The sequence below is a fragment of the Rhipicephalus sanguineus genome, unplaced genomic scaffold (genome assembly GCF_013339695.2).
Source record: "Rhipicephalus sanguineus isolate Rsan-2018 unplaced genomic scaffold, BIME_Rsan_1.4 Seq1954, whole genome shotgun sequence".
NCBI classification, from domain to species: Eukaryota; Metazoa; Arthropoda; class Arachnida; order Ixodida; family Ixodidae; genus Rhipicephalus; species Rhipicephalus sanguineus.
The window spans coordinates 27,673-51,150 of NW_023614736.1; the positions used below are offsets into that span (position 1 = coordinate 27,673).

At 45.9% G+C, this 23,478-nt stretch overlaps 2 protein-coding genes across 2 annotated transcripts in view; one reads left to right on the forward strand and one right to left on the reverse strand.

Annotated features, from left to right (window-relative positions):
* Positions 1 to 8,918, forward strand: part of LOC119376689 (snake venom 5'-nucleotidase-like) — a 34,239-nt gene extending 25,321 nt beyond the window's left edge. Inside the window, exons 6-10 of the mRNA XM_049411463.1 lie at positions 177 to 380; positions 2,486 to 2,746; positions 4,665 to 4,817; positions 5,275 to 5,466; positions 8,725 to 8,918. Coding sequence (XP_049267420.1) covers positions 177 to 380; positions 2,486 to 2,746; positions 4,665 to 4,817; positions 5,275 to 5,466; positions 8,725 to 8,858 — 944 coding nt within the window. The 3' untranslated portion in view covers positions 8,859 to 8,918. The remainder of the gene's footprint in view (positions 1 to 176; positions 381 to 2,485; positions 2,747 to 4,664; positions 4,818 to 5,274; positions 5,467 to 8,724) is intronic.
* A 4,321-nt stretch (positions 8,919 to 13,239) lies between these two features.
* LOC119376690 (5'-nucleotidase) lies at positions 13,240 to 17,103 on the reverse strand. Its single transcript, XM_037646440.1, has 4 exons — positions 16,847 to 17,103; positions 14,590 to 14,745; positions 13,922 to 14,113; positions 13,240 to 13,499 (listed from the first exon to the last, which is right to left on the reverse strand). Exons 1-4 carry the CDS (start codon positions 17,097 to 17,099, stop codon positions 13,240 to 13,242), a joined length of 861 nt encoding a protein of 286 aa, XP_037502368.1. The 5' UTR covers positions 17,100 to 17,103.
* Positions 17,104 to 23,478: the final 6,375 nt, after the last annotated feature.

Genomic DNA, 23,478 nt, shown 5'->3' on the forward strand with positions numbered 1-23,478 from the left:
ACTTTACTAATGCGAGAAAAATCGTTTTGCTCTTTAATGTCCCTGTAACTAAATTATTATTATTATTATTATTATTATTATTATTATTATTATTATTATTATTGTTATTATTATTGTTGTTGTTGTTGTTGACCAGTGCCCACAAGTAAAAAACCTTCAAACTCTTTGCGTTCTAGTGCAAACGTTTCCTGGTGGAGACAAGATCGAAGGTGACTATCCAACAGTAGTGAACAAAACTAGCGGCAACGGTCAAGCTCTCGTCGTCCAAGATTTCTGGTTCGGAAAGTATCTCGGATTTCTTCAAGTCACGTTCGACGCAAATGGAAATGTCACGAACTGGACCGGGAACCCCATTCTCATAAATGGATCCGTCGAAGAAGGTACTGAATGTTTACCCCACGCTTCACAACCAGCAATAGCACGAATCAGGCAACGTAAAGGACCCCTGACACCACAATTAAATACCTCGAGATGTTTGTGTTATTTGACTTTCCTGTATCCGTGGGCAATTTTGACCGATTACTAGAGCCGAACGTTGCCTTTAAGATATTTTAATGTGGTTTTAAAGTAAGCGTGAGTGCTGACTTGAGTTGGCAGCACCTCGCGACATCGCGCTGGTATGACGTAGATCGAGGCCCCGCGTGACGTTCCACGAGTAAAGCAAGTATTGTGGACGTCACAGAAGGTTTGCGGGGCGCACACAATACCACGACTGGCACCCGGCGAGGCCTATTGTTCCTCACCCATCTCGCTCTGTTGTTGGGCTGCTGTCGAGGTAGTTTTCGTGAGGGGACACGCGCTTAATAGGTTTAACCCATACCGAGGTACCCACATCGTTTCAATCTCTACCGCGCGCGGTTCCCCGATTTGAAAGCTGCGCTTTCAACGTCGCCACAGCTTGAGCGGACGTGATCTTTGGCGCTTTCTTGCATGAGGCGCTAGTTTCTTATAATTTTAGGGGTGAAGCTCCTTAAAGCGGCACCCGTCCGTCCTCGTAGTGCGTAACCAGTCGTAACGCTAGTACCAGATCTCGACCTCCAAGGTAGGTGCCGGTGGGAGATTTCTCCTGTGCGTTGTTGAACAATAAAAAATTCGCAGCGTGCGCGTTAACTAAAAGCCGAATTCTTCTGTCTCTCATTCCCCATTAGCAGCCATTGGCATGTTCCAGTAGGAAACGTTAGTAGAAGTAGAAGTGTAAGTGTTAGCTAAAAGCCGACTTCTTCTGTCTCTCATTCCCATTAGCAGCCATTGTTTACCTCCGAGGTAGTGCCTGGTGAGATTTCTCCTGTGCGTGATTAAACAATAAAAATTTTGTTCAAAACGCCGTTGATTGATGAAATAAACCAACGAAAGACGCCAGATCTTTTCTAGAAGCAAAACGAAAAGACGCCAGATGTTTCTAAAGCAAAACGAAAAGACGCCAGCTGCTTAACGAAAGATGCCAGATGTTTTCTAAATGAATGGTTTTCTAAACAATGAAAATTCACAGCGTACATGTAAAATTAAAGTGAGCTGTAAGTCGTCATAACTCTCATCGAACCTTTAGTATAAACGCGCCCGATCTCACGTCGGTGATGATGTACTGGGCAGAATTCACGGAAAATTAATGGTTTACCGATGAACCTCCGCAGCTTCGCCCACTCATCATCATTCACTCCGTGGATATGCTGTGATTTTTTTAGGCGGAAGTTTCAGAGTGATACTAAAATTTCACAATTAACAACGCTAGCATGAATTATACAATACGTTAGGTTATTTACAATTCACTTTCCGGATTACTAGACACAAAGCTGCAAATTACAGTAAAAAAGTCGCAAACAAAAATTTCGCTGTCAGGGGTCCGTTGAAGAAAAGGAAATGTGCTTTGCAGATGGGTTCGCAGCATTCCTAGACGTACGCATGTTGCGAAAGAGATGTTATTTAATAGGCGGGGGAAATATGTGTTGCCAGTACAGATCAATGAACTGCATTCGAGTGAAGGTGCATACTGTGAAGGACAAAATATGATTTAAACCAGAATGTTCAAGTACATGCACCTTTTCTGTTGTTGCTGTAAAAGAGTTGCGTAAGCTTCGAATTCAACACAGACATAGAAGATGCTAAAAAATGTCGATACGAATTCGTCAACAACTAATGAGCCTAGCGCACTACGATAATTTATATGAAATCGCACTTACCGAGCTTATCAAATTACTTTTGCCTCTTCGAAAACAAGTGAAATATGAATTAATTGATCATGATTCTCCCTATAATTTTTTAAAGAAAAAGACAATCGAGAAGTTCTGCATCTGTGTACTTCCTTGTCATCCCTATCGTTCATGTTTCTTTGTTTGTGTTTTTGTGCAACTTCGCACCTTTTTGTATTTTGCTCGATTGTGGGCTTACTGCATTGAGTAGATCATCAAACAGCAAACCATTGTTCTTGCTTCAACGGGATGGAATCTAGTGCGTGTTTCAAAACTGTGTCTTTTCCCTTTCTCTTCAGATGAAGAAGTTTTGAATATTACCCTTGAGTTTGAGCCCTTGATCAACAAATCGATTGCCGACGTCATCGGTTACACGAAGGTACTACTCGAGGAAGACGGAGACATCTGCCGCTTGCGCGAGTGCAACCTGGGCAACCTACTGACGGATGCGTACTACTCACACTACGTTGACAAGAGCACCTCTACTCCTGCAATGTGGTCAGACGTGAACGCAGCTGTTCTGAACGGAGGCTCCATCAGGGCGCCTATTGAACAAGGGAGTAAGCACTATGTTATAATGGTGTGGATGATATCAGGGGTCTGTGCCTTAGGAAAGTTTCACCGCAGTACGAACATATATTACGGTCACCCTTATAATGGTGTGGATGATATCAGGGGTCTGTGCCTTAGGAAAGTTTCACCGCAGCACGAACATATATTACGGTCACCCTTATAATGGTGTGGATGATATCAGGGGTCTGTGCCTTAGGAAAGTTTCACCGCAGTACGAACATATATTACGGTCACCCTTATAATGGTGTGGATGATATCAGGGGTCTGTGCCTTAGGAAAGTTTCACCGCAGTACGAACATATATTACGGTGACCCTTCGCTTGTTAAACACTCACTAAATGGCTCCTGGTTTTGCTAATTGACGTAGCTCCCTAAATTTAGCGGTAAACAAAGGAGTAAACGAGTAGCAGAAGCGCGATAACACCCAGCTTTTCCTCATGCACCAGCGCCAGTTTGCAAGTCAACATTACCGTGTGCTTTACACAATATTATGAGCATTATTCACGACGCGTTTTTTGCGCTTATTTTGTATAAAACGTTAAAAGAGACCTTCCATAAACGAAGACAACTTAAAAACATGTTTGTTTGTTTTTTTTTGTTTCAGTATAGCAGATTAATAGATCAGCCCTTGACCGCAACTTTCTTGGTGCCGCATGCTTGATTCTGCTATAGCAAACGTGAAACCTTCAATATCTGCCAGGAGAAGGCCTCGAGATAGCATCTGAGAAAATGATCAAACAGGCCACGCGGGATCTCCAGGGCACTTAAACGGGCAGCGCAGGGTCATGCCAGCTGAAGTTCGCGTTTAGGCATCATCGCCCGCAGCCTATCTTATACAACCCGGCACGCAGAGGCCTTGAAGAGCCGCCAACCCGCCGATACACGGATCATCTCGAGTCCCCATTGACGTCTCCGTTAGGTCGTGACGTCCTATAGGCACCATGGACCAATGTAAATATGTCGTTTACATTTCGCGTATGCGCGAGCCCGCGCTTCCCTTGAAATCAATTATAGTAAGCATGTTTTACCCCATTACTCAATTGCAATTGCAATGAAGCCATTACGGGTTGCATATAGTACTGTTTTCTCATTGATTTGACCTGTTATGTAAGAATCGGCAGTTAAAACGACCATGACAAATAACTTGACTTTAAAAGGGCTTTAAAGGCTGTTGAAGCTATTGACGTAATTTTTACATGGCTGACTCGAAACGCTTAGGATTTGTTACTGGACGCGCAATGAAGCCTCACTCACTAGAGTGGATAAGGCTTGGCATAAGGCGCGACTACGACTCTTCATTGCGGTGCTGCAAGAAGCGTCAAAGTATAAGACTTCCAGGTCTACTTGACGCATACTAATTAGTTCAGGCTTGCACTTTCTATGAGGAAACAAAAAACTTCATTATATGTGTTATATGTGTTGTCACTATAGTGTGAAATTGCAATGAATCTTGCTTCATTTTATGCGCTTTATAAAGGTACGACAGAAACAAGGAGCAATATCCTGGTACGGTATTTTTTTGCTTTGCTTTTTTTTCTATTTGCTTGCTTTTCGTTACATCCTGTCATCTCTTGAGAACCCCAAGTGAGAGGTTCAACGTTCGTGCTCATCCCTGAATTTTTAAGAGTGTAATTGGAACTGCAGGACCACACAGCAACAATATGAATCAGCTTCCTGTATATTCTCCCTGTTCTTTTATTTATTATTATTATTACTATTGTTATTATTATTATTATTATTATTATTATTATTATTATTATTATTATTATTATTATTATTATTATTATTATTATTATTAGTCGTAGTAGTAGTAGTAGTAGTAGTAGAAGTAGTAGTATCAATGTACAGGGAAAGCTGAGCTTTTTAACTTTATTGCTGAAATGTACACACAATCGCTTTTTCCAGACATAACTCTCGGTGACATCATGCAGACCGCGCCGTTCGGACAAACCATCGTCATTGTAACGCTTTATGGCTATGAACTTAAAAACATGTTCGAGCACTCCGTCGGGAATTACAGCTTCTTGAAGAAAAAAGGGGAATTTCTACAAGTTTCTGGTGAGTGCACGGTGCATACAAATCGCCCCTCGGATAGTACATGTCAAGAAGTTTTGGACATTGCCCCATACACCATTTGTTAAATTTCTTCAAAATACACCAACGTAGCTTTCTTATTTACAGCGCTAAGCAGCTGGAAATTTCTTGTGGAATGTTATTTTAACATTGTGATTCCCTGTTATATAAAAACAGCTTGTAAAATCACATTGAATATATATGCAAGGAACAGTTACGAAATTTTTTACAAATTTAAGTGACCTTTAACCGAGAACCAAGTTACAGCTTTACCGCTACTCTGTAGAACCGAACTCTATTTGCAGAGTAGAAAAGATGCGTATTGGTTTCTCATGGAGTTTACAAATGCGCGGCGTTTTGGATAGCATTTGAAAATGACAAATTCTTTGATTCGACCTATGTGCACCCTCGAGTAAAATGTCATGTTTATCTTGTCCCTCAGGTGTACGTGTTGTGTACAATTTGACAATGCCTCCAAACAGCCGCGTTGTGTCGGTGCACATACTTTGCACAAACTGTACGGTGCCTGTCTACAAGCCTCTGGAAGAGTGCGAAGTATACAGAGTCGTCACCACCGACTTCGTTGCCAGAGGTGGGGACGGATTCCAGAAGGCAAAAAACGTTACCGATGGAGGTACGTACGCACTCTTCCCTTATGCACGTTTCATCGTAAACATCACCATCAACAACAACAACAAAAAGTCAGTTTTGCCGCAAAGGCGAAGTAGTGAAAGCGATAGCAACAAATTGGAATGTCATACGAAGAACGGCAAGCAGCTCGAAACTTGCAGCGCGCTGCTCAAGCACAAAGGACGCACAAGAAGAACACACACAGGACACATGCACAGGTATACACAGGACGAGCGCGAACTAACTGTCACAATTGTTACTTCAACTAGCCCTATACTTTGACTCTTCTAGCTAGCATTAATAATAATAATTGTTGGGGTTTAACGTCCCAAAACCACCATATGATTATGATAGACACCGTAGTGGAGGGCTCCGGAAATTTCGACCACCTGGGGTTATTTAACGTGCACCTAAATCTAAGTACACGGGTCTTAAGCATTTTCGCCTCCATCAAAAATGCGGCCACCGCGGCCGGTATTCGATCCCACGACATGCGAGTCAGCAGTCGAGCACCTTAACCACTAGACCATAGTGCCGGTTGTTCAAGCTAGCAGCTCACTCCTTTCGCAAACGCGGCCTGTGAAGCGAGCGAGGTTACCTTCGTGCGGTCTATAGCTTCAACGCAAACTTTGCGGTGAAAGCACAAGACGTACAAACCTCGCCCCTCTAGAGCTAAGCGCTCAAGCGCGGGTGACCACACCCTGTATATCAAAGTACAAGTCGGAGGCGCGCATCCCAACTCCGGCGCGACGACCTTTAAAGCGCACCCTTTGCGCCATCTCTCGGGTGATAGTGAACACGCTGAAGCACCTTCGAGCTCTGCGTACTGCCAGCGGTAAATGGTGTATAGAAATAACTCGCCGTTCGTGTACTGGAGGACGTATGCTGCTTGGCGAAGTTGTCTAATGCAGCGCGCTGCGGAGCTAGGGGTCGCACGCTGGAATCCCAGGTCGCGCGCTTCGTATAATATTTCTTCTGAATTATGTTTCTTTGTGGCTTATATATATATATATATATATATATATATATATATATATATATATATATATATATATATATATACTGACCATAACGGCGACGGCAACGATCCCCGCCGACAGTGTCTATATAATTCCTATCGCAATAAAAAAAAGCTGCATATTCCAGGCTCAATGCGGGACAAAGGCGTCTCCCATTTATCTTCAATTTACCATATCTTACTCGACCTCACTTCATTTTATGCCAGAGAACTCAATTTCATCAACCCACTTTACTCTCTGCAGCCCTCGACTACGTTTCTCATCTGCCAGTATCCGTTTCGTTACTCTCAATGACCATCGGTTATCTGTCCTGCAGTTTACGTGGCCTGCCTAGGTCCAACTTTTTCTCCTAACGTCAACACGTCAACTAGGATACCGGCTACCCCTGTTTGTTCTCTGCTCTATTCTGCTCTTTTTTTATCTCTTAATGCTACGCCTACCATTTTTTGCTCGAAAGCACGAGTAATGGTTCTTAACTTCTTGCGTTTCTTACACTACACGTTTTTGCGCTGTATGTTGTAGTGGAAGAATTCAGTGGTTGTGCACTGTCCCCTTTAGTGACCGCGGTCAACTTACCGGTCACGATTTGAGAACAGAACGTTTTAGTGTAGCTATTCTGCTCATAGGAAACGTACAGTGATCCGGTCGCGCCGTGGTGCGGAAGTCAGCGAAAGCATTTAGCGTGCTCCCTGCAGCAGCTGGCCCTTGAATGGAGCCCTGTCAGGCTGTTAGGGTAGCTTTGCAATGTCGCGTATTGAGTGCGTCGTAGACTATGCTAATAGCTATAGGAACAGCCCACCTGGAATGAACTTTTTTTTTTCAGTTTTTCAGCGTGATAATGCTATAGAAACTAGCGGGAATGCTGGATTCGCAGCGTACGACATGTGACGGATTCTGGGCATGTTTACCAGGTACATGCTCTCGCTAGTTCGCTGCGAAATTACGCTCCACGCAAGTTAGCTGATACTGTTACAGTGCTGATGGAACCGAGTGGCAGCCAGCAAAGTGATCTCAAGTCTGCATTTCGTTCGTGGAAAGCCATCGACGAAGCAAGCTTCTCCCTCGTACGCTCCTGCTGTTTTTCCGACCGCGTGCCACATTTCGATGAACTGCGAGTCCGTGAACGGGAACAGTAAGGAAGAAACCTCGGATTTGTGGCACATCGGGGACCGCGAATTTCAACATTTCCTCCACCTGTACAGCCTTTGCTCCTTGAGAGGACTGCGCGTGCGTGCGAAGCTGAGTTACGCCGTTCATAGTGATATGTGACACCTAAGATATCACATGCAAAGCTGGCATGTAACAGATTTATTCAGCTACTCATGCAGCCCGAGGAACGTCCACAAACGGAACTAAACAGCACAGAAAACTACGCGCAACTGCTATACGGCATCACTAATTGCTACAAGGTTTGGCGATCGCACGTTTTTCTTGCACCCATCGTACTAGGTAGTCTAAGACTTTGAGGATCACACTACAGCACACGGCGGACGCAAATGTCATTGCTTGCTCAGTAATAAGCAGGGAAAATGATAAGAAATAATGCGTACAAAGCTCGATTACTTCCAGGTTTAAGCTGGCGTGCCGCGCTCTTTGGCATTTAGGGACACTCTGTTGCACGTCCGTGCTTTCTTCTGTCGCGTCGAAAACATGATTTGGTATAATTATTGTCCTTTCTCTTTGTTTGGGGCTCTAGAAATCCTTCACTGTTACCTTTCTGAAATCCTACCCGTTTTACCAGACCTGTCGCCTTCCCGCACACGCCCTTACATATAACGCGGGCGTATAGGGGACTGAGAGACGACAATTCATAGCACGCGAGTGGAAACTGAAGTGGCCCCTGTGGCGCCCTCACTTAGCACGGCCGTGTCGAAACAAGTCTAGAGAATTAGCCATAAAAATAAGCTTTCGATAATTAGAACCACTGTCAGTTTTTGATGGCAGGGTCTACCTCTAGCTCCCTCGCTCTCTCTCCCTCTTTGCGTTTGCAAAAGCACCTCATTTTGACAATTTCTATAGCTCCTCATATTATTCAATAACGGCTACGTGTATGATATGTATTTCTTGGAACTTTTCTATTTTTCTACTACTTCTATTCACACGCAAAAAAAAAGATAATTGATAAAACCGCCAATATTTCCATGTAAAGACATGCAGCGCTCGTTTGCCGCTGAAGGCAGCCAGCTGCGCCAATTGTCGATAGTTCAATTGCATGAACCTGCTCTCCATCTTTCTTTTTGTAGGGCCTTTGGATCTTGATGTACTAAGGGATTACATAATCAAAATTTCACCGGTGAAGACGCCCGTGGAAGGTCGTATCACGATCCACGGAAATATAACCGAAGACCCTGATGCTAAAAAGGCGACGAAACGCTGACACAAGTAAAGGTGTTCGTCAACGAAGAGACGGGAAGAGCGAAAATGAACAATTCGTGTGTGATTCATTTTCTTACGGGTAATAAATAACGTGGGTCATTTCTTTATTATTACAAAATGTAAAAAAAAAAACAAAGAAAACACGTAGACATTTTTCTCTGCTCATGCTAATGGTTTGCATCGGGGCTTTTGTCGGCGTCGTTTGTCGTATGATGTCTGACTGTCGCGGTGACGTCTAGTGGACACTTGTTCGCAACATACAACATCTGCTTAGAGCAGTAGCCGAGCTAAGTCTGCGGACGCCGTGCTTTCTTCACAGAAGGTACCGCACACCTTGAAATACTGCGCTGAACCTTGTAAATATTGAATCTCATTCATTCAATTAACACCTATTCGTACGGAAATTTCCGAAGATGAAAGGTAGCGCTTGGGAGTGATACAGACACTGAGAATTTAATTAAAGAACGTCCTTAGAGCCGATGCCATCAGTAAGCGTCGCGGGCCGCTCCCACGTGGGGACGGGTAGGCCGAGCCTGGCCGCCGCATCGTGGGTGTTTAATCCCACATACAACTTAACGTGCCGTATTCATCGCATAAGTTGTAAGGAATTCGATTACCACTTCATTAAATATTCGTCTCACTTATGTAGACTCCATGTGCATTGAAGCTTAATATATATATATATATATATATATATATAGCTCAATAACAATGTGCTCATTATTATAGCTCATGAGCAATTATCGTGAACAGTGAAGCGGTCACTGCTCTGTAAAATAAAGAAGGTGTTGAAGGAGTTGTGTTCCTTGTAGGCATCGCGGTGATACGACACTCTCAATTTGAGATAGGCGTTTGCCTTTGTCTGATGTCTTCCAGAAAGGAAGTGTGTCGGAGGCAGCGACACGACGTAGAAAACCTTAGCCGATAGGAGGAATGTAATGCGAAGCATAGTATCGAGCTTTCGAAATGGAAGACGTGTGTCATTTACCTGTTGCCGCGGGTGACATGTTTGCACATAATCGATCTACGTTCACAAAAATGGATCCGTTTGCGTGACCTTATTTTATATACTCGGATTCAAGAAATACGTTACCAAGATTACATGAAATGGGAAAGACTTAAGCACCGGTAATTGTGCTGCTGTATCTAAATAAACCTTTGCATTACGCTGCTCGTTCTATAGCGTCCCCTGTTGGGAAGTGGAAAGTTGCGTCAGATAACGTCTAAAAAACATGTTGCTAGAAGTACATGCGTATCTATTGACAGCCACGACTGCGAATTCGTACCATTTTTCGATAAATACGGTATATATTATCGCGAACGAAACAGTGTATAGGCTTCCAAAGCAACGTCGAGCGGCGCCACTGCTCTTATCGCCACTGGGGGCATCCACGGCCACAACACTGCCGCCCCCGCTTCCGCGCACATGCACAGCTCTCGAATTGCTCCTGTGGTGCGTCACAATGTAACTATTGCTGACTAGCAGTGCTCTGGGCCGAATGAAGAGCGCATGCGCGCACGTGTCCTTGCCACCGCCGCTGGCAAATCCGGCGACAAACCGCCTTTGCTGGCAGCGTCTGCCCCCAGTAACGCATAGCTCAGCCGCGCGAGCGTCGCGCCCGAACTTGAGCTTGGGTTCCCTGTATGTCAGAAGATGCTGTTATTGACAAGGAAGGGGTGCTATGTCGCCTTGCTGAGCGGGTACAAGTGAAACTGCTTCGTAAATATTGGGTAGTTTTCGTTCTTAAATTTATTAAATGCGAAGCATTTCTTAGCAAACCTCAGGCACTTTTGCCGTTTCTTTCTTTCTTTCTATCTATCTATCGTCTCCATAACTTGTAATATACCAAAATTGGCATAGCAGGGGATCAGTGCATGACGGACACGATTCACTAGTCATGACATCAATAACGCAAAATACCTGTCGCGTACGTCATGAAACCCTTTCTCTCAGTCACGTGTGGCACATACTCACATACCAGAGAGAGAGATAATAAAACGAGAGAAAGGCAGGGAGGTCAACCTGAATTGTAACATCCGGTTTGCTACCCTACACTAAGGGGAGGAGGAAAGGGAAAGAAAGATAGAATGGAAAGCGGAGAAAAGAGCAGACGCGCGATAAAAAAAATATAAACAAAAGGAAGGTGTAGAGCAGGAGTACTAAAGTAAAGCCTATTCAATAAGCCACTGGCACACAAGAAGTTCAGTAAGGCCTTAATTGATTTTCGGTGTGCAGATGGTTCGGGTCGGCATTCCAGCACTAACTGTTCCGACAGGGGTCTGTCGTCAAGGCGGGCCAATGCGAGCTGTAGCGAGGGCAGCGACAAAGAACGTGGTCTATCGTTTCTTCGCTGTCACACTGGCTGCAAGCAGCACTGTCTGCCATGCCGATTCGGAAGGCAAAAGATTTAGTGAAAGCAACACCAAGCCACAGTCGGCAAAGCACCGTTGCCTCGAGTCGAGATAGCCCGGACGGAGGCCCAAGTCGACGACACGGGTCCAGTCTATGCAGTCGTGTGTGCTGTAAACAATCTCGAATTTTCATTGCAGCATCCGTTCTTGATAACAGGATGGATTCTTGTACGCCGTCTTCGTGTGCGGTTTGAGCAGCTGCGTCGGCATGTTCGTTGCTCAACATGCCGCAGTGACTTGGAAGCCACTGAAAGGTGATGTGTCCTTGCACGAAGAGGTTATGGAACAGCTCTCTAATTTCCAACACTAGTTGCTCGTGAGGTCCCCGGCGTAAAGTTCATGCTATGCGGGTATGTGCCACAGGCGATACAGAGTCTCAACCAACACAGTAACCGCAAACACACACACATTGACACGCAAGGAGAGGGATAATAATAATAATTTAATTGCTGGGGTTTTACGTGTCAAAACCACGATATGATTATGAGAGACGCCGTAGCGAAGGGCTCCGGAAATTTTGACCATCGGGTATTCTTTAACGTGTACCGAGATCGCACAGCACACGGGCATCTAGCATTTTGCCTCCATCGAAATTCGATCGCCGCGGCCGGGGTCGAACCCGCGACCTTCGAGTCAGCAGCCGAGCTCCGTAACCGCTACGCCACTGCTGCAGACGGAAGGAAAGTGAGGAAGCTGAAAACATAACACCCCTGGAAGACACTAAACTACTTCCACTCGTCCACGTGGTCCGCAACGTGGACCACGTGGATTACGCAAAAACTGGGGCCAATGCTTCCTACAATAAATCTGCCGAGAGAACCAGGCCTTTCACTATTACCGGTGACTTCAACATTGATTTATAAAGACCCAACAACGCCTGGTCTTTATAATGCATAAAACACGGCTTGGGTGTGGACAGGGCATCAATAGACCTCGCTGCCACGTCCAGGACAGGAGGCATCATAGATAATTTCATCGTAAGAGGCATCCAGGATTTTCACCAGCTGTACCATACCTCGCACTACACTACACTTAGACCCCTCGTAACCGCGATCACGAACGGATCCGATTAACAAGTCCGGTCCAGCTGCTGGTGCTCACTTTCAAGAACTGTCAAGAACTCCTTCCACACATGCACACGGGTTCGTGAAAAGTGCGTGCGTTCTCCGTCATAACAGACAAGTGCAAACATAACTGTAACAACTGCAACTGTGACTGTAACGTACGTGCAGTGCGCCTGCGCATCCACACGGCTGTGTATATATCTAGGGAAACTTTCCTGAATGAAGCTTAGTTGCGAGTAACGCCTGTCCTGTGCATCTGTGTCCCTTCTTTGTCCTGTTCGAATTCGTGTTATCCAGTATTCAAGAATATAAGCACTACATACCTTACCGCGCCTGGTGTTGGTAACACCCATGTTGCTGTTGGCATCGTTACGCAACTGTAAACAACTGGTACATAATACATATGCGACTCTTCAACATACGAGTGTGCGTATACCACTCCTACATTTCTGTAGCGTCATTCCGTAACGTTTCGCTCAATGTGAAAACTTACGCCACAGTCACTATTCCGCGCGTGCTTCGCATAACATCGATTCCCATGGTTCGTGGGATCTGCTGAATTTTTATTACCACTGACATGTGGAGGCGGAGATGGTTAAACATAACTGCAAAGCGACGCTGCCATCGACAGGTATGCGCTATCTGCTTAGATATACACAACACCGGCCTAACGGCGCACATTTAACACAAATATACAAAACAAATATTATGCCTTAAGGGCAAGTCTATGTCGCAAAAAAAAAAAAAAAAAAAAAAAAAAAAAAAAGATATGCAGAACATTACAACTCGTCAGATCTTTCAACTTTTAAAAACCGAAAATAAAATTTATTATGCTAGACAAGTTACTTGCATTCATGAGCTCAAATATTTTATGGGCGAGGCTATGTTCAGAGTTTTTCCACTCCTTTATTTGCCAAAAATTTCCGAAATTTTCTTTTTGATCAAAGGCAAGAAAATGTTGAGTGAACGCTTCAATTTCTCTAAGGGACTTGTAAGTAGCCTTGCATCTAGCGTTTCTTCCTTTCTGAGCGATGGGTTTGTGACGGGGTCGCCTGGAATCATTACAAGTTTAGTTCCGTTGAGGAGTGTTATGCGTCCCTCAATGGCCGACTTCACAGGAGTAATCTTCCTAATGTGTTCCACAAGAACTGAGTAGTCCGCCGGACCTGAAGAAATATAAAAGCAAATATTTATTGGAATGTCAAATTTGAAATTCAGAGAGAGACAGGGAACCTGGTTAAGGCCGCTACACAAGCCTCCTCGCAATGGCGCTTGATAATCCGTGTCCCATCAACATATGGTACGAGGCTGCATACAAAGATCACTAAATCATCCCAACCCTTACCGCACCAACAACCTCTGCTACAGAGTCTTCGCCACCTCGGACCTCAAAATTTTGCTTTCCGTTTCTTTCACTACTTCTTATCTATCTACATTCCCAGTTTACAAGTAAAAAAAGAAAAAGAAAGCTATTGCCCACTCTAGTTGACCTCTTGTTTTTTTTTTTCATGTCTTTCGTAGCTCTCTTAGTACAAGCGTGTTAGACTGTGTGATCTAACTGCAAACCATATTTCGACGTTTTTCTTACCTCCGCTTGTGGCGTTAGTTGCTCTTGGGTATCCATCTCCTCCTTTTGTGATGTAGTCGGTGGTGACAATTCTGTACACGCCGGTGTCATTCACTGCCTCGTATCGTGGCACTCTGCATCTTCGACACAGGACTTGAAGTGACACGACGCGACACTTAGAAGGATAACTCAAGTTGTACGTTACACGAATGCCTGCAAGAGAAGTGAAGACAATTTAATGGCTGTCCGGAGACGTTTCCCTGGCTTAACATGATGCTCCAGGTGACATTGCAGACGCATCAAATGAGGCATCCATACATATACACACGCACACAACGTGCGCTAGTAACAGGAACAAGGTAACTGCAAATAACATCTATGCAGCGTACGGTTTAGGTCATTGTTACGGAGGCAGATAGTAGCTCTTAGCAACGCTGTTGTACGACGTTCTTGGTCATGTTACAGTTCGAAGGAGCTGCCACCAAAATTTAAAGCAGATTTGGGGATTGCTCTCGTAGCGCCAGCATATGCACAAAAAGTGATGCATGTTCAATATGCTAGACTACTTAGAATACCTGTTTTTTTAAGCGAGTGACTGGAAACGCTAGCGCGAGATATGAAGCTTGCAAAGTTATCTGAGCTGCGTGACCGTATGCAACAAGAATGTAGAAACAGATGTTATTGCTCACCCGACACTTGCAAGAACCGGCCCTGCTTCTTTTGAAAACTGTACTCCGACACTGAGTATTCGAACATGCTCCTTAGCTCGGAGCCGTTGAGTGTCATGATGACGACCGACATGCCGAAAGGCATTGTAGCCAGTATGTGACCCATTGTGATGTTACCTTTGTTGCGAGGAAAAGAAGAAAAAAGTAGGTAGTGTATTATTGATCGGCTGATATGTTAATGGTGAATGGCTATCAGCTAGCGCTCGAAAGAACAGCTGAAAGAAATGCGGTGACAACAACGTAAACCATTTAACAAAGTTTCTGAGGAAAGAGCAGATTATTGAAAGCTTTAGGTAAGATTGATGTCAAGAGAAACAAATAAAAAAGTATAAGTGCCAACTGACCCTTCGCCCTCTATAACAAGATGGCGTTATCTAACAAAAAATGACTCGTCTGCCGTATAAAAAAAGAAAATTAAATTCCATGTGAACTGATAGAGATCCCATATGTAATACATGTACATATGGGAATCTCGCCTAAAAACCCTTATATGCTACCTATGGCATGAAACATATTTCGTATTGGACATACGGAATTCCGGGTAGATGTAGGATATGTAAAATGTGCCGCGTTATATATATGGGTACTTACTGATTTTTCAATAATACCTTTTTATGCTAGAAAAACACACTAGATATGGGCATATAAGTTTATAACACTGTCTGACAACGCATGTGCTTATTATCTCGATTAACGCGAAAGCTTTGTTTTGGTTATGAGCATGGTGCTTTATTTAGCGAAGTCTTGCCAAGCGCTGTGATTTTAACCCCACCGCTCTCTTGGGTGACGTGAAAATGCCATTTAAAGTTTTCTCTTTATAAGCAAGGTGCTTCGAAGTTACTCTGTCAAGCCATAAAACCTCACTACGGCGAACAACGCTGAAATTCGATTATATTGAGAAGTTTAACTCTCGAAAATAGACTTGCTGTCACAAAGAGAGTTGTCAACCCTTCCTTCGTACCTAAGTCTGGCAACACGCTTACGTGATCGCATTCAACGATACAGCTAGCAGCTGCCGGTTTCTCTCGCATTCGTTAGTTATTCTTCAGCCAGCCGTTATTACCATACGTACACTTGTTCTTTCCTCAAAGCAAACCTGTCCAGGTTACCTGGACATTATACGTACCAACTCAATGGGGACAGCAAAGTTGTTATAGCGAAGGAGGCTGAGGAAAGGTGTGATAGGGAGTTCCTACGAACACAATTTTTGAGGATTTCTTCCCTAATTTCATAATATCGCTCGTTGAACTAAACTTCTCTCTTTCCTTTTTAACTTCTCTTTGTAGATTGTCTATACCTGTTATTCAGATACAGCTAATCCTACAGCAAGATAACAGGTGGTCAGATTAATTCGTAGCTTTTACTGCGGAGTCCTTCATAAGTCACTGCCTATTTTCGATACGTGAAACTTCATACTTTGTCTTCTTTTCAGATTTTTCCGTCGACTATCGACTTCACGCTAATCTGTCAGACTTAACTATGCTTGCAAACTTTTCATTCAGTCTATGATGTGATGCTTTGCCACGTGACTCTTACAATACAGGGTAGAATGTAGCTCCAAATGTGTGGAAAGGCGCGCTTGTTTTTCATTCATGACCATTGGTATAACGCGAAGCCGACTAAACTAACAAGAGTGTGGGTCTACTCCTGTCCGAAGTTTTTTTTTTCCTTTCTTTTCTTTTTGTTTACTTCACACTGTACTGAATTGTTAAACACGGTTAGAGCCTGAGAAAAAATGTATGCTCCGCCCACGAAACCGCGGTGCACCTGTCCTTCACCTGTGACAATTGTGCTAGCTGATTTCCCCTTGAACCATAAGTTCTTTTTTTCGATTAATGTAAGCATACTCATGTTATGAGTTAAATGTTCGTCGTTACTACCTAAAACATCACGTTTGTCTGAGCGATGGCAGAATCCCCGACGAAATTTACCAGGACGTTCAAGTTTCCGACGTTAACCCGCCGACAAAATCGTGTGTCTGTAGGTAAGGTCAATTATCTGAAATACTCCGAAAGTGGTTGACGTCACAGCAATGGACGTCACAGCTATTGGACGTCACAGTGGTTGACGTCACAGCTATTGGACGGAGCATTTATGCGAATTCTCTGTGACAGATACAGCGATGACTGTGGGCGTAGCTGACATTTTTTCTTAGGTCTCACTTGTGTAGTGCACACGTGCCGTTCATTCAGACATGTTGTCCACGTCAAATGCTCACGATTTTGAGGGATGGGCGCGCGGACGGCGCCTCCGTTGAACAGGGCGCCGTTGACGTCAGACCAGAGGTCGGGCTCGCTGCTCTTCTTGTCCGCGTAGTAGGCGAAGAAGCCGTCCGCTATCAAGTTCCCCAGGTTGCACTCTCGCAGCCGGCAAATTTGGTCCGCCTGCTCTAGCTTGACCTTCGAGATTCCGATGACCTCGCTGATGGCACGCGTCACGTTTTCCTTGTAGCAGTCGATGACGTCTAGCATTTCCTGGTCTGAATGAACACAGAAGGTCGCTGTAGCAATGCGTATACGCTCGTGCACTATATATATATAAACTTGTCAAATTTAATATGAAATACTGTAAAACCAAATAACACGAAAGTATTGCTAAAGATACTGAGCACATTTGTCCAAAAAACGGCAGGAAGGTGAAAATAGAAGCTTGCGGTGAAAAAATCCGTAAACACGGGGTGGGCACTCGAGCCTTCACCCCCTATTTGCAGATTTTTTTAAACACACTTGTGTCACTCAAACTACTGACTTCTTACTTGAATGACTTCTCCTTTGCAGGGGCTTCGCTCTACAGGGTGGTTATTTTTAGACAATACAGATTTTTATGCAAATGCTATGGCAGTCACGCTCCTGTTCAGTGGCGCAGCCAGAAATTTTTAACAGCGAAGTTGTTTAAGCCGGCCGTTATTTGTGCAGCCGATTAGAAAACTATCATCATCAACGGGTATGTGCCACAAAAATTGGGCAAATCCCACAACTCACCACTAGTTCAATAAGAGGAAATGAAGTGGTACACCCAGAATCTTCATATCATCATTCTTTCTAAGAGAGAGAGAGAGAGAAAGCTATAGAAAAAAATAGAGAGAAAAAATATAGAGAAACAATGGGAATAAAGACATAAAAATAGAAAGACGGAGAAAGATATAGAAATATAAAGGAAGATAAAGAAAGAAAAACACAGAAAGATAGGGATATCAGCAGCGAGAGAAAGAGATAGAAAAAATAGAAAGATCAAGAGAGAAAAAAAGCACAGAGAACGAAAGGGAAGAAAGAAAAATAAAGATAAAAGGAGCGAGAAATAGAAAGAAACGGATATAAAATAGAGATACAAAATAAGAAACAAAAAGAAAGGGAAAGAAAGTGAAGAAAGAAAAAATAACGAGAAACAAAGAAACCCAGCTGCGCTCTTCCTTCCTAGGCTTGGCACGACCAGTGCGAAGCTGCCATACTAGGGAACGGGTAAGGCATCGGCGGCTGCGAGAAGAGCCCTAAGCGATGGAGGCCCCACGCCAACGACGACGTGCCCCTAGATCTATTATGAGAGGTGCGAACGCTCGGTTCTGGAGTTTGGACATCCGTGTTGTGGCTAACCTAATCCTAGCAACAACCAACCGAATCAGACTTAAGAATCGTCCAGTTTCGCTGTTTCAAGCCTTACGCGACTTAGTGCAAGCTTTGCCATTTTTTTAGATGCGAAAGCATCTCTTGCTCGTGGGTATGTCCCGCGGCATGGGCGTCGGCGTCCGCACTCACACTACGCATGCGCAACTCTCCTTCTTCCCTCTCTCCAACAGCTGCGCGTTACTCTCTCCACTTCTCTCCCAGCACCTGCTTGCGCTTCTCCTGCGTTCTCGCTTCTGCTCTCGCGGCGCATGCGCTACTCTCCTCCTCAAGTAACCTCTCCTTCAAGCTGGTAGAGCGCTGCGCGCGTTATCCAGCGCTTGCTTCGGTTGACTCCTCTGAAATGCGGGCTCGACATGCCGAAATTCTCTCCTGCGCAGGGCCGCGATGAGCGCTAGCGCATGCGCGCCCGCTCCCCCTCTCTCTCCTCTCCTACGCTGCCCCCTCTCGCAAGCAACGGAACGCGATCGTGCTCCGGCTTCGCATCGCCTCATGGTCCCCTTTAATAGGAGATGGTGTAACTTTTTTTTTTGAGGGGGGGGGAGGTGAACCACTTTTTATGTATGTTCATGGCGCGCGCGCGCGCGCGCGCGCGCTGTGTGTGTGTGTGTGTGTGTGTGTGTGTGTGTGTGTGTGTGTGGTGTGTGTGTGTGTGTGTGTGTGTGTGTGTGTGTGTGTGTGTGTGTGTGTGTGTGTGTGTGTGGTGTGTGTGTGTGTGTGTGTGGTGGTGTGTGTGTGTGTGTGTGTGTGTGTTGGAAGAATCTTCACCCACTTTCACCTTCTTGACAGTATAATGGGTGCTTGGCAGGCGATGTGTCACATCCCGCTGTTTTCATTTCACTCCCGTTGTTTCATTCTCTCCCGCTCGCGGTGGTGGTGGTGAAAAGCATTTATTTACAAGGAGAGGTGTGGGACCTCTTTAGAGGGTTCCTACAGACTAGGTGGAGTCTCTATTCCGGGACCCCATTGGTTGAAGCCGCCGCCCTGGCTCTCTGTACCAAGGCCTGTTGGGCCTGAAGGTCTGAGCAGCCGAGCAGGGCCGCCTCCCAGTCCTCTCGGGTAGGGTTCGGGTATAAGGGCTGAGTTGTTTTGACAGGCCCACACAATGTGGTAGGTGTCCGCCACCTTCCCACAGTGCTGGCACTGTCCTGTGACCGTAGGGTCGAAATGTTTTATGATTGCAGGACATAACATTGTGTTAGTCTGGAGTCTTAACAGGATGCGCTCATCTGCTTTCTTCAACCCCCTTGCAGGAGGAGGGTAACGGCGATGAATTTCCTTACAATATTCCAGAATTTCCCTATACCGGAGGACAGGGTAACCCTCCCCGTCTGTCTCCATTGGGATTGACGGAGGAAACCCGGAAATGAGCGCTCGGGCAGCCGCATCTGCAGCCTCATTTCCCCGCAATCCCTGATGACCCGGAGTCCAAATAATACGTTTCGGGTGAGGGTCCGCGTCCCTTGTGCAGTTTCGCAGTATTTTGTAGGCTAAGGGTGAGATGTACCCTGCTACGGAGTTGCGACACGCGCCCCGCGAATCCGTAATAATGCATCTGGAATTGCTGTGAGAGGCCGCAAGGGCAATGGCGACCTCTTCAGCCTGTGTTACAGTATACGCCCTAAAGGTTAGCCCATCCACCTGTGTTCCTTCGTGAATAGCAGCGGCTGTGTACCACCCCTCAGGGTTTGGGCCAGCAACGTCCACGTAGTAGACACCGCTCTTCTGTCCATATTGTAGCTCCAGCGCCCGAGCGCGCGCCTCACGTCGTGCGGTGTGTTCATCTCTCTCCATTTTAGTGGGGAGAGATCGAACCAGAAGGGCTGTGCGCCACAGTTCTGGTACCTTGACCCGCTCCTGTAGGTGGAAGTCATGTTTTATATGCAGTCGCGCAAGTAGACTTTGGCCAGAGTTTGTTTGGGCCAACCGTGTATACTGGTTGAGGAGATGGGCTTCCCTAAGCTCCCGATATGAGTTCACCACACCCAAAGCCTTGAGACGGCTGTTGGATGTAGAGATCGGAAGATCAAGAGCCCTCTTTAACGTCTTCCTAATGACTGCTTCGATTTTTTCTTCCTCATGTTTGCGGAGGTAGAGGTAAGGGACGGAGTAAATGACCCTGCTGGTTACAAAAGCGTGCGCCAGCCGCAACGCATCTTTGCACCGAAGTCCCCCCCTCTTGTTGGAGACCCTGCGGATCATGCGACCCCCCACCTGGTCACCTATTTTCCTAAGTTTGTTCAGTGTTGTGTCAATTCGGAGCTGTTGGTGAATGTATAGGCCAAGGACACTGATCTCCTCCGCTCGTCTGATTGGGCCCGTAGGAAGCGTGATGGAGATATCTGTGTTGTCTTTAGACATGCCTCTGATGTGAAGGAATTGACTTGTTGGGCGCGCATTGGAGCCCGCAGCACGCCGCGTAGGTGTGTACAATTTCTGCAGCTTGTTGCAGGCTGTCCTCAATGTTACCCAAGTTCCCTTGTGTTGCCCAAACCGTGATGTCATCTGCATAGAGGGCATGGGGAATGCCCTCTATGCCCGCCAGCTGACGTGGTAGATGCATCATGGTGATATTAAATAGGATGGGAGAAAGGACAGCCCCTTGCGGTGTCCCTCTAGTACCCATTTGATACGGTCCGTATTCTGAGTTTTCTATGCGGATCAGGGCGGCTCTGTCCGATGAAAAGTCCTTGACGTAATTGAACGTGTTCTGTCCACAGTCGGTGTCACGAGGTGTTCGAGAATGACGCTATGTTTAACGTTATCAAGGCCCTCTCAGATCTAAGGCTAAGATGACCCTGTCGTTGTATTTCATCACCACCGGTTGGATGACCTCTCGGTGTAGTTGCAGGAGTACATCCTGTGCCGATTTATGAGGACGGAATCCGAACATGGTAGGAGCAAAGGCCCCCTTCTGCTCTAGATATTCCGAAAGTCTGTCCCGCACCATCATTTCCATCAACTTGTCCACGCAAGATGTTAGAGAGATGGGGCGAAGGTGTCTGTGTTTACTGGTTTACCTGGTTTGGGGATGAATGTGACCAGGGCTGTTTTCCACTCAGGGGGGACCGACATCCGGCCACTCCAGATAACATTAATGTATTCCAAGAGTTTCGTCAGCGTAGGGTCGGCCAAGTTTGCCAGCGTCTTGACCGTGATGTTATCCCTACCAGGAGCTGTTCCTCTACGCATCTTTGCCATTGCTGCCTTCACGTCATGTAGGAGGAAAGGGGCGTCTAGGGTCTCGTTTTTCCTTCCCGAATATGTATACTCCGGACCTCGCGGATCTTGCTGCTGGCAGAGATACCTGTCCCGAAGCGTTTCCGCTAGTTGTGTTGTGGTACCCTGAAATCCATGAATGGCTATTCGGAGGTGTCTTTGCGTTTCTCCTCGCGTTTGTGTGGGGTTAATGAGGCTGCGAAATATCCGCCACGTGCCCCTGTTTGACATCTGATGTGCGATATCATTACATTTGTCTACCCAGTTTGTATCTGCTAAGTGCGTCGCGTATTCCGCCGCTTGTGTTGTTAGCTCCTGAATTCGTTTTCGAAGGGCTCTATCATGCTTCTGGCGTTTCCATCGGCGCGTGAGGCTCTGGCGTGCCTCCCACAAATGCAGAAGGTGGTGTCAACCGCGGGGTGTTCATCCGATGTTGCAATATGGTTTCGTATTTCTTCTGGGTGAGTATGATGTGCGCAGCCCAGTCTGCGTAATTGCCTGAACGGAGGATAGGCGGGATATTTTCCTTGCGCATTTTGTCCCAGTTAACCTATTCGCGCTTGTCTGTCCTTCCGTTTGAAAGGGTGTGTGGAGAGTGTGATGTTTAGTAGGCAGTGGTCACTGCCCAGTGTCTCCTCTAGGTTAGTCCATGTAACGTGTCGTGTGTTCTTAACCAGAGTGAGGTCAGGGCATGTGTCCCTGTTCACCGAGTTACCAAGGCGCGTGGGGGTGGCCGTATCCCTATTCAAAAGCCGCACTCTTAAAGGGGTACTGACACAAAAACTTTGGCCTCGCGTTTTTTTGCTGTAATGTGTTGCTGGGGGCCTGTTAGTCATAACACGGCACATCGTTTGCTGCAGCGCGCGACAGATAATTAATTACAGGCTCCTCATTACCGACCAGTGTCAGTTTCGGTTTCAAAAACGACAAGCCTCCGGGTTGCAACTATCACTACCTAGCGGCTGCAGGCGCTCGATCACGTCAGCACATAGAAGTGTGACGCACTTCGCGCTGTTCGCGTCGCTCTCCTCGCATTCGCACGCTTGCCGCACGTGCTGCGCGATGACGTCGCCTTCACTGTCCTCGTTGTCGTCGTCCTCCTCATTGTCGTCTGTTGCGACGATTTCCTTGAGACACAAACAGCGCAGCGGCGAGCGCGTCAAAACAAAAATGGCGGCTACGACGTCATCACAACTTGTTGTACCGGCTACAGCGGTTACGTATGGGAAGTAGGGGGGTCACCTCGGGTCACCTCCGAGGGGTCAATGCAATAGGTGCGCCCTATAATGCTGGATCGCGCACGCGAACTTCATCTTCATATAAAATACCTTCCAGCTTTATTCGCTGTCGATATTTCGCAGATGGTGGCACGCACGTACACGGAAATCGATCCAGCAGGCTATCTCGGCCGCGAAATTTTGTGTCAGTACCCCTTTAATGTCACCAAACCTTGGGCGCATGTGATGTGTGGTGCTGCACCGGTGTGGAGCGCAGCTTATGATTTTAGGCGGGCGTTGTGAAATATGCCAAAATTTGTCATAATAACGATGCTATAGGCTTAATTACAGAATACATTAGAGCATTCGCGATTCACTTTAGGGATTATCCGATGCATAGCTACTAAATAAAGCATAAAAGTCACAAACAAAAAGTCAAGAAAGATTTGCAGATCCCACGTAATGTGGGAAACGATGTTATGCAAAGCAAGCGCCGAGAAATGGCATTGCATTACTTTTTTTATACATTCTGCCAAACGTTAAGAGACGGACGGACGTGTTTGCACAAATAGGGTGTTTGTGTAAATGGTGTGCAAGAGTTGACGGTACGCTGTTCCTCAAGGACGAGTCACCGTGATGGCGCTGTCATGGTGAAACTCGGTGAGTCGCCGATGGGTACGGGCATGACTTGCAGCAGGAAAGTGCAGGGCTCACTGTGGGATTATGCGGCCCCGTAACAATGCGAATGATCACCGTATCTTAGCCACCGCATGCCACCGCGAGCACCGTGTAGA

Bases quoted from the DNA above. Each gene is read 5' to 3' on its own strand.
- LOC119376690 (XM_037646440.1), bottom strand. From the start codon at position 17,099: ATGCTAGACGTCATCGACTGCTACAAGGAAAACGTGACGCGTGCCATC. The intron at 14,746-16,846 runs GTGAGCATTTGA...CTCGCAACAAAG, and splicing joins CGCGCCCATCCCTCAAAATC to GTAACATCACAATGGGTCAC. The intron at 13,500-13,921 runs GTAAGAAAAACG...ATATTTCTTCAG, and splicing joins AACTAACGCCACAAGCGGAG to GTCCGGCGGACTACTCAGTT.